Source organism: Gavialis gangeticus, unplaced genomic scaffold (genome assembly GCF_001723915.1).
Source record: "Gavialis gangeticus isolate Ggan-Ray unplaced genomic scaffold, GavGan_comp1, whole genome shotgun sequence".
Taxonomy (NCBI): domain Eukaryota; kingdom Metazoa; phylum Chordata; order Crocodylia; family Gavialidae; genus Gavialis; species Gavialis gangeticus.
In genome coordinates this window covers 609686-620860 of record NW_017729032.1, presented here as the reverse complement: position 1 = coordinate 620860, position 11175 = coordinate 609686, and the positions used below count along the sequence as shown (strand labels likewise).

The 11175-nt window shown below is 48.6% G+C and overlaps 1 protein-coding gene across 2 annotated transcripts in view; it reads right to left on the bottom strand.

Annotated features, from left to right (window-relative positions):
- Positions 1-6660: 6660 nt before the first annotated feature.
- The window catches only part of DGAT2 (diacylglycerol O-acyltransferase 2), a 46136-nt gene continuing 41621 nt past the window's right edge, over positions 6661-11175 (bottom strand). For both annotated transcript variants that reach the window (XM_019525268.1, XM_019525269.1), the window contains 3 exons: positions 10532-10706; positions 9278-9480; positions 6661-8168 (listed from right to left, as the gene is read on the bottom strand). In XM_019525268.1, the coding sequence (XP_019380813.1) occupies positions 8014-8168; positions 9278-9480; positions 10532-10706 (533 nt within the window). In that variant the 3' untranslated portion in view covers positions 6661-8013. The remainder of the gene's footprint in view (positions 8169-9277; positions 9481-10531; positions 10707-11175) is intronic.

The following is an 11175-nucleotide window of genomic DNA, read 5'->3' as shown; positions in this document are numbered from 1 at the left end:
GCAGAGGGGAGAGACCAGCCCTGCTGTGGAGCAGAGAGCCCTACTCAGTCCAGAGAGCATGCCGGGATGCTGGGGGCATCTGATTTAACTTAAACCAGCAAGGGGTCTGGGAGAGTCCACCTTCCAAGGTATCTGGGAGCTGGAGCCAGGGCTTCATGCACTAGGCAGAAGCTGTGGAGCTGAAGCTTCCTACCTGCCCACCCAGAACAGCGCAGCAGCTGCAGGTGAGGGAGACAGAACAGCCTCCCCTGCCCCGGCCAGACCGCTGCTAGTTGTGCAGCTGCAGCCCCCAGTCCTGCACAGGACAGGGGGGATGGCAGTGGCTGCCAGGCTCAGGGCCTGTTGGCATATCTGAGCTGGCCCAGGAAATCCACTCCCCAGCCAGCTCCCACCTGTGCTGCCAGGTTGGGATGTCACACAGCTGCAGCCAGCTCAGAAGGGTCCTACCTCCACAGACCAGCCCCTGGGGCCTTTCCCAGTCTGCTGGGGCTCCATGACAGCCCTGCCCAGCTTGGGCATGGGGAGCCAGGAGCAATCTGGTGCACAGCCCCTGCAGCCCCAGTCCAAGCTGCAGCCTGCTGGGAAGGGTCTCGCCCTGGAGGCCCAACCCAAGCTGCCCCTCTGCCTCCACCCTCAGTGGCACCTACAGGCTGGCTTGGCTCGGCTCAGCCCCAGCCCCAGCCACAGACACAGCCCCAGTCCTGAACAGATAGCAGGGTCATGCTGGCCGGCTCTGGCCAGGCCCCCTGCTGCCCGAGCAGGAGGGAAAGCTGGGCAGACCCCAACTGGGGTCCCATGCCCACCTGGAGATAGGGGAATTTAATCCCCACCCTCTGCCCCCCTTTGCCTGAGTCGCTGCCCTGGCCAGAGCCTGGTCTCAGGGACAAGCCTGGCAAGGGCTGCTTCCCCCCCTGCCCTGCAAGGCACAGCCTGGCTGGGGTCCCTACAGGCCAGGGTGGAGTTTAAACCCATCCACAATCATACTTAGCCCCTGCAGAAGCCTGGCCATGCCCCCCAGCTCAGCTTCCCTCCAGCCTTGGGACTGCAGCAAAGGAAAGAGAAGGCTGTTCTAGCACCCCCTGGCTTCTAGCCTTAGCCACTGCAGGCATGTACTGCCATTTCCAGAATTAAATGTGAATGTCAGTGTACTTGCAAATCAGTTCAACCTTTGCAGGTTAGAGTAACCTGCAAAAATTGAACAAATTCAGGCTCTGGCTTTTTTAATGTCTGTCCCTAGCCTCAGAGACTGGAACTGGAACTGAAGCCACAGATGCATGAATCAGAGCTGAGGCCCACATGCTTTCCCATAGCTGCATTCATTCTGCAGGCCTAGGAGAATTAGTTTTAAATAAGGGCTTGAATAAACAAAACAAGCCGCTACGTCTTGAAATGCACGCAGAGGTCTCTCTCTAAGACGAGGTGTTCCTGTGTGCTTATAATCCCCACAGCCCAGTTAAACCAAGGCATGGGAAGCTCAGGGAGAGTGGGATTTTCCCGAGGACAGCTTTAAAGGGCAGATTAGAAGAATGTTCTTGGCCAAAGTTCAGTTGTTGCTCATGGCGGTGCTAAGGTGACTAAGCTTTTATCCACGGAGTAGGGAGAATATTTTGGTTAGGATCATAGAAAAATTGGGCTAGAAGGGAAGTCAGATCAGCTAGTTCAACTCCAGTTCCAGGCAGGATCAGGCCTGATTAAATCATCCCAGCCACGTGTCTGCCTAACTTTCTCCTTAAAATCTTCCAAGGATGGAGATTTCAATGCCTCTCTAGGCAGCCAGTTCCAGTGCTGAAGCACGCACAGTGAGAAAGTTATTTTTCAATGTCCACATTACATCGCCCTCGCTGTAACTTAAGACTGCTATTCTTTGTCCTGTCTGTTACTACCACAGAGATGTCCACCACCATCCTCTTTATGACAACCCTTCAAGTACTTGAAGACTGTTATCAAATCCCTGTCAGTCTCCGCGTCTTCAGACTAACTAGTCTTCCAGACCTTCTTAGACCTCTAATCGTGTTTATTGCTCACCACTGGATTCTCTCATTTACCCATGAGGTTCTTAAAGTGCAGCATCCAAAAGTGTTTCAAAGATATAGGTTGTAGCCATGTTGGTTTGGACCCAAAAGCTTGTAAAGAAAAACATTTTTTGCTGCTATTTAGTTGGTCTAATAGAAGGTATTGCTTCTACCCCACGAGTTTTGTCTGTGTCCAAAACGGGACACAGTGCTCCAGGTGAGGCCTCACTGGTGCCAAATAGAGAGGAAGGATCATGTCCCCTGACTTTCAAGTGACATTCCTAGCAATATAACCCAGTAGGCTGTTGGCTACTTTCATCAAGAGCATGCATATTTAGCTTATGGTCCACTGTGACTTCCAGGTCCTTTTCTGTAGTACTGCAGCCTTGCCAGTCCTGCCCCAGCTTGTATTCATGCGCGTGATTATTCTGCCTTAAATGCAAGACTTTGCATTTGTCCCTAATGAATTGCATTTGCTTAATTTCAAATGATTTCTGCAGTTTATCGAGTTCATTCTGGATCATTGCCCTACCCTGTAGAGTGTTTGCAAATCCATCCAATTTGATGTCATCCACAAATTTCTAAGAGTGCACTCAATCCCATCTTCCAAGTCATTACTGAAGATATTAGACAATACTGGGCCCAGGACGGACACCTGGGGAATCCCACTTCTTGATACCTCTTTCCAATTAGACATTGAGCTATTGATGACTACTCTTTAAGCATGATGATCTGACCTGTTATAAATCCACTTTATAGCAGTTTCATCTAAATTGTATTTCCTTCTCTTACTAATGAGACTGTCATGGGTGACTGTCAAAAGCCTTGCTACGGGCTTGTTCTGTCTCGTTGGCAGCCCCTCAAAGTCAAGGATGATGTCCGTCAGGCTTGACGGGTCCTCAGGTGACTGAGGAGCCCAATTCTGAATGCACACGTTCTTCGGCAATGGGGGCATGTTGTTGAGCGGGGAAGTGGGATTTGCAGCCTCGGGTTGGTCTCCTTTGCCTTCCTCTGCTGCCGCCATTCCACCTCAGTATTGAGTCATTGGGCCTCAAAGTGGCATACGTCTTGACGAACCAAGTGGTACCATGTTGAACGGTCAGCAGCTTGCTCCTCCCAGCCATTGATATCAATGCCTCCATGCTTGAGGGCAACCTTGAGCGTGTCTCTGTACCATTTCCTTTGGCCACTCTTTGAGCATTGGCCAATGGAGAGCTGGCCTTATGCTGTCTGTGCAGCACCTAGCACAACAGGTCCCAATCCATAACACACCATAAGCCATATACTATATAACAACAGCATGATGTAGGTATTTCCTATGAACAAGTTTCTTAAAGCACATGCTTGCTCTCCAGAGACTCACCACATGAGGGCAGCACATGCATTCTCTTCTGTCTCTTCTGCAAAGATTTAGCAGTTGAAAAATTCCTTTGCAGTCGAGACTGCAATATCCCTGGGCATTGTGACATTCCCGTAGGATATCCCAAAGGTCCTTCTGATCATATAAACATTTCTCTCTCCCTTTGTGGATCTGAAACCATTTTGAAAACCTCAGTGAAATCGTTCTGCTCAAATGGGAGGTAGGCATTATAGGGTTATAGGTATTATTACACTTTGCAGAGACAGAGGCAGTGCAGCTTGTACAACAGCAAGTCACTAGCAGGGACCAGAGCAAACACAGGCATCCTGCATCTCGGGTGCCTTGTCCACAGAACCAGTGAACTGACCCTTGTAGCAGCTCCCAAAGGATGGATAGCTTTGAACACAAGCTATAGATTCAACCAAGCTATGTAAAAACTGTAGAAGTTGCACATCTCTATAGAGAAGCTTTAAAGCATGAATGTTCAGGGCTACGGCAACAAGATAGATAGCACGAGCAAAAAGGAACACAAGGACAATTAATAGTTACGTGAGAAACAGGAGGGGACAACAGGCAATGACTCTGCTAAGGAATAAGGAAGGCAAAGACCCTTTTTCATTACACCAACGCACGAACACTGTCAGAGCTAGTCAGATACAGAACAGCAAGGAAAAGGCTATGGTCTGATGCAGCATATCCCAGTAGGAATGGCCGAATTCATAGTGGGACTTGCTGTAATTATTTCTGAGAGAGAAGACAAGGCCCCAGGAGACTGGAGGGGTGCCAAGGAAACTTCGCTTTAATATCCAAGATGTTTTTAAGACATTTAATGAATCAGCAAAAGCAATAGGGAGATAAATGGAAGGCCACAGGGGCTCATCAGAAACCAGCAGAGCAATAGTTTATTGTTTTCTGCCTAATGGCGGTGCCTCCAGGCCCAATGGAGACAAGGGCCCCTGAGTGCGCAGGGCAGTACATGCACATATTAGAGAACAGTCACTGATTTGAAAAGCTTAAATATAGCCTGGGGCAGGAGCAGGTGAAATGATTTGCCTGCGGTGATCAATTCAGTCAGGGTAGAGCTGGGAATAGACCCCAAGCCCCCTCATGCTAGTGAAGCCCCTCACTTTTATAATAGTGGCTCTTACTGGAGATGCTCAGTTAGGAACGTTGGACTGACTGTCTGAACCAGGGATATTAGTCTGAGGCTTTGGCCAGTCTCAACTCCCCTTCTGGGATTTTTAGGAATATCTACTGCTGCACATGTGCAGGGGATTAGACTAGACTGGGGATGTTCAGCCCCCCACCCACATCAAGCCCCACAGGACTTGGCCCTGCATGCTAAATCAGGGCCTATTTCCAGTGCATGGGGCTCCAGGGCCCGATCCCAGCGCACAAGACAGCTGAGGCCATGCAGGGCCCAATCCTGGCACACAGACTGGCCCCTTGCTACTCACCTGGTTCATGGGGTCAAAAGATAGAGTGGCACCAAAGGAGGCAAGTCTGTGGTCCCTTCCAATTCTACTCACATTTCCCCTTCCTACTGTACTGTGCAAGGGAGGCCGACAAGAGCGCACACAGCACTGCACAGCTTCTCTTGCATTGCCCTTGACTACACTCCCCAGAGCTTGATGCCTGCAAAGGGTGCAGGAGCCCAGGCTCCAGTCCTCAGGAAAGCCTTGCATCAGTGATCCAAATCCTGCATGCAAACCCCCTTCCACAAGGGCAAAGTAGGGGGTGCAAGTCACTTCTAGAAGCAAAGCAGCATCCCAAGCACAAGCTGGCTGCTTCTTTGCACCTGCTGCCCAGAGGCAAGGGGGAGCCTAGAAGCTCTGGTGAGAGCTTGTGCTCACTTCATGCCATCTGCAGTTGCTGCTCCCACAGCAAAAGGAAGGTAAAAAAAAAAGAGCCCCAAGGCCTAATATCCCTCATTGGCAAAGTTACTAGTGAATAAATATATCGGGATTAACAGCTTGCAGTGCAAGGCAGATGGAAGCAGCAGGCTAGGACTTCAGCCCCATCCTCAGCTTAACTGCCTTAGTCCATGTTTGCCAGGAGAGCCCACAGGCTACCTTCTGGGATCAGAGAAGAGAGGGGCAAGACTCAGATTGGGCAGCCAACTACCTTTCTGTCCCACTGGCACTCCTCACTCAGGAGTTTATGATCCAGCACCAAACCAGGCATAGGGGGAAGAAAAAAAAACAAACCAAAAAAGAAATGTTGGTTTTTAAATATGAGCCTCCTGTTTAGTCCAGTGCCAACGCTTGGAAACTGAAAAACACTACAGGAGAAATCCTAGCAGTGAATCACTTCTGAGGGATGATTTGTCCAGTCTCGAGAGGGGAGTTGCTTCAGAGCAGTGGCTTGGACAATGCCATGCTCATAGGGAAGCACTGTCCTTACCACTTGCCTCCCCCATTTCCACCAGCCCTTTGAAGGGGTGGATTTTGGTCATTCTGGCATTCCTAGGACATTCTCCTGCCCTGAATTTATCATCTCAAAGATGCCATTCCCACCCTGGTTGGAGCCAATTAACAAAGTGGATCCTGAACAAAAAGTATTTACAGGAACGCTTTAGCCTCATGCTTGGAACCAGAAGCCAGGAACCGAGTAACTCTAAGCCCTGCTCTGCTCTTTGCTGGATACACAACGGGGCAATTCACTCGGATGCTAGCTTTCCAAAATTGTTCACCAGCAGCAAGTAAGGGACCAGCTACTGTTCCGAGGCTCATCATCTCTGAACCCTGAGGCTCATCATCTGAGCCTAAAAAAAAAAAAGTGGTTCAGGACCCACGCTGCAGTAGATTGGTTCCAATACCTAACCCTATTGGCAGGGATGAAATGCTTGCAGTACAAGCTTCTTGTATTTTGTCAGTTCTCACACCAGGCAGGAAGCCTTGGTGTCTAGACACTATTCCCCCAACTTATTATAGCTCAAATGATAAAGAATCTCCCTAATTTGCTAGGTGTTACTACCTTAATACACATGCCCAGGGATTGACCTGGCAGGGACCCCCAAGAGACTTTATGCAAGTTCACTCCAGCCATTAAATCAATTTACAGCAATGTATGGAACCCCCATGTTGATGTTCTCACTCAGTTTTAAGTCTCCTTTGATTGCAAGTTCACAAAATTAGGGTGCCCCATTAAAGGAAAAGCCTCAAAAAGCACTGGAGCACCACTTGAGTAGAAGATGTAATTTTTGCTTTTATTTACAAGAGGCACCTTGCGGGGAATAGAGTTGCCTGGCTGAACCCTGTACAGGGGAAGGATACAGGAACACATACACACGTTTTTGCTCATTTTATTTTTTTTTTTTTTTATAAATTTTGTACAAAATGGGCGGGTGCAGTTACAAGACCCCACCGAAGGATCAAACACTTTGTTTGGTCTTACGACGCAAAATTCCAGGAATAAGAAGCCTCGGCCTCTCACCCGAGGCAAAGGCACAATTGCAGAGCTTCAACACACTCACTGAGGAACTGCTGAAGGCAGGTTATACATGCAGTAGTGCAATGCTCCAAACACATCAATACTTTGAACAACAAGTCTCACTACAAGCATCAACATCCATGTAAACATTTACAGAAACATTTAAAAACCAGTCAGTGTTGGTCCTGTGCAGAAAGGCGACTCTTGCATCCACTGGATTGAAGATTAGAATCAATACATCTAAAAAGTCAGCTTTAAAAAACAGGAGAAATTATTCCCAACATCACATATCAACCTGGATCCTGGGAACGTGCACAATTTTACGTGCACGAACAAGCCTCCTTGGGTTTACTCCTACGCAGAAGTCTCAGTGGTTGCCACAGCTCGTTGCATTCACTTGAAAATTACACCTCCCAATACTTCTGGAATTTAAAGTATTGTGGGCTCATTGCAAGCTTCCCAAACCTCCTTCACCACCACACATTCAAATACCATCACGAGTCAGACGCTCACAGAGGGACAGGGAGGTATTTTGGGGCAGTTAAATATCCAACACCATGTAGGGAAATAGCAAGGTTTGAGAGACAAGTTCTTTGGTTTCCAACCCCATGTGCAGCAGAAACTACACGAGATCCCAACCAAATTGCATTATTTGTGCTTCCAGAGGGGGCATTTCTAAACTCAAAATGCCTTTGTGCTCCAACTAAAGAGGGCTGTTATTGTGCAATGGACCTGATCTAGTTAAGGCCATGATCTAAAAATCAGGCAAGTGCTTAATTTTTTTGGCTGCAAAATGGGCCCTACCATCCCAGCAGAATCTGTGCCACTGCTGGGGTGATGTAGACTCAGTACTCCCCATGCTATCACTGGCTGTCAAGAGTATGAGAACAGTATACATGAGGCCAGCACATTTCCCACCCCCTCACCCCATCCCAACTTCTGGGGACATGGGAAACAGGAGAGAGGGTTTTTTGTTTTGTTTTTTTGATAGCAAGAGTACTGTATTAAGGGATGCATCTGAAGCAAGGTTTATTTTAAAAACCATCTATCTGGAGATTAAACAGTTGCTTTCCTTTAAAACCAACACTGCCATCTGCACCCACGCGCACTTTCAGATTTATCGAACAGACATCTGGAGTCCTGGAGAAAATGTCTGTGGGGCCAGTTCCAAGAGGGAGCACCCACCAAGTCAAATCAAATGTCACCCTTTCAGTTGACTTCCAAGACCTCTGTCTCTGGCAGGCCAAACTTAGCCTTGTACTTGTCAAAGAGCTTAATCAGCGAGCTCACGTACATGCTGTGATAAAGGTCGACTTCCCTCTGGGTGGGATGAGCTGTTTTCGGGATGGTGATCGCCTCCCCAACTGAAGGAGGGTGAAAATACAAGGAGAGTTAGAGTTTAGTCCACCCCAAAAGAAAAAAACAACAACAAACACAGCAGCAGAGTTTTATTCTCTGTAAATAAGAATAAGGTGGAGTTTGTGCATACTGTAGCTGAATTACTCTCATTCAGTGCTGCAGCTACAACAACGTAGATGCAGCTCGCATCCAAATCATCTACCCCAGCAAGAGGCTCTTCCTCCACTGACTTCAATAGGCACTGGATCAGAAATGAAGTTACCATGGCAGAATAACCACACCACAGAATCCCCTTCTTGCAGCAAAGCATGCAGCACCTACACCGTACTTGCACAAAGCTACCCTGTAGCACATGGCACCCCTGGCACCAAGACAAGAGGTTATAAATTTGCTGCCATTACAGGCCAGTGGTTGCTCCCAACCATGTCCCCAGCAAGGAGCAGGAGTGATGCTGTGTTTTACAGGGCCGAGAGTCAGAGCTTGGTGCTTCCTGGGACTTGACACATGCCGAACCAAGCTGGCAGGTCTGACTAGTGCACACTGTTCATGAATGGGCCACACCAAATCAAACAAGCCTTGTGCATGCTAGAATTGGCTGCTGATTCACCAGGTGTTCCCAAGAAGAGCCACTGCCATACACTGCTAAGTGGGATACTAGATAGGCTCCATGTGGAGAGAGGAAGCAGAGCAGTCCGAGGGCTCTAGACTTGAAGCAGTGCTTGGGGAATTGCATGATTACTTAGATTCTATGCATCTTTCAGCAAGAGCCTTGGTTCCTGGTAGGTCTAATTAGGAGCAGACTAAGTGCATTAGTCACCCAGCATCTACCCTAAAGTGACTCCTGGAAAGATGCTGGTTGTTTCTCCCTCCTGAAGGGCTTTGCTACTTTAGGATGAGATTAAGGGGCTTGGGTCCACGTCACATTTACCTAGAAAGCCACCCAGAATAAAAGCCTCTAGCTGGACAAATCAGAGTGAACAAGCAAGGGGCTCAGTCCGTCTTGGAAAGAAGGGTTCTCAACCCTGCTCCAAACCCCAGTGCAGGTAACTGAATTGGCCTCCTCCACCTAGAAATGCAACAGCTCAGCACTGTGAGGGCTAACAGCAGGACTCACCAACTGTAGTGATGGGGTTAGGGTAAGGGATCAAGCCCCAGGTGTTGGAAGAGAAGAGGCCACGGCCATGAAAGATGCACGGAGCAAAGCCAATGTACTTCTGAAACTTCTTCTGGACCCATCTGCCCCAGCAGCCCTCCTCGAAGATCACCTGCTTGTATACCTCATTCTCACCAAATGAGTACACAGGAACTAGATCTGCCCTAGAAGGAGGGAAGGCAAAGGGGTGTTAGAACTGGATAGAGGTCAGGGTCCCAGCTCCATGCAGACATGCGGCCAACTAAGAAAAAAAAAAAAATAAAATAAAATAAAAATGGAGAGTGTAGGCAGCGTCTCCGACAGCGTTTTGCAGGCTGTATTTACTGGAACTTTTGACCTGAAGCATACCAACGAGCTCCTGCTATGGCTGGCAGCTGCTGTGGTCAGCCAGATCCTACCTGCTACAGTGGGTCCTATAGTGTTGGTCAAGACATCAGACACCTCAGGAGATCTGGGTTGGATGCCTGCTCTGCCACAAACTCAGTGTTACCCTAAGTTAGTCCCTTGCCCTTCTGGTTTCCAATTTAGAAGCACAAGACGAACTGTTCCTACCAGACTTGATAAGGCTGGGGCATTTACCCCCATTTTCTTGTGCATCTATTGGTCACTTCAAGTTGCAATGTCTTTAGAGAAGGGACTGCTCACATTTATGAAGTGCCTCTAGCCCAAGGGGCTCTGATCTCAGCTAGGACCATTTGGCGCTACTATAACATACAGTAAGAGAACCAGTATGCTTTAATGTATACAAGCAGAGAAAAAAGCAGCACACAGGGATGTGAACTCTGTAAATCCCTTGCATAAGGAGGGGGAAGGGAAGCCAGCACTTCAGCTGCTTGCTGGTTCATATTTCAGGACAGGACAACACTGTGAAACTGGCCCTGGGTGAAGAATGAGTCAAAGCTCTGGAAATGCAGAGGCTTCCTCCTTTGGTGCAGGTGGTAGAGCAGCCACGGCCTGTGCCACACAAGCTAGGAGGGAAGGGGGACTAACAAAAGGATTTCTGCTCTGGGATGGGTTGCTTCCACTGCAAATCATGTCACATGCCTCTGCCAAAGCACCAGCAAGGACACTCCCGTGCCTGAAATTTCTCCGATGCAGACAGCGGGAAGGCTCCATTATATCAGCAAGGAGTGAACTGAAAGACTGAAAGAACATGGAAAGTGGGTGCTGGATGCAAAAGGCTGACAGAGGCACCGACCTGAGCCCACTTCTTACCCATGCTGAAGAGCCAGCTTTACAAATCCTTTCCGATTTTTCAGAGTCACCAAGTTCTTCCCGGGCGTGCAGTTCAGGGACTCTGCTGCTCCCCCCACCACAATGATCACTGCGTTGCCAGTGCCATTCTTGGATAGGATGAAATCTATGGAGTGACGGTTCACAGGGCAAATACCTATGTAATCCAAAATAAGCATGGGGAAGTCAGGTTATGAGGTACTGAGGACCCACAGGTTTCTAACAACTAAAGAGTCAATACAAGGATTTACATTTTGATTCTAGAAAGGCACAAGCAGCTCAGTACTGCCCCCAAATGCTATACAAACCTAAAAACCAGCAACCTTAGGGGAAAAAAAACACCCAAAAACAAGTCATAGATTCATAGATTAAGGGTCGGAAGGGACCTAGTAGATCTTCTAGCCCGACCCCCCGCCAGGGCGGGAGAACAACAAAGAAACCCCAAAAAGAGAAACGGGACTCAAATGAGTCCAGCCAGGTAGGCATCCAGCCTCTTCTTAAAGACCCCCAGGGTAGGGGCCAGCACCACTTCCCTTGGAAGTTGGTTCCAGCTCCTAGCCGCCCTAACTGTGAAGTAGTTCTTGCGGATGTCCAATCTATACCTCCTCTCCATCAACTTGTGCCCA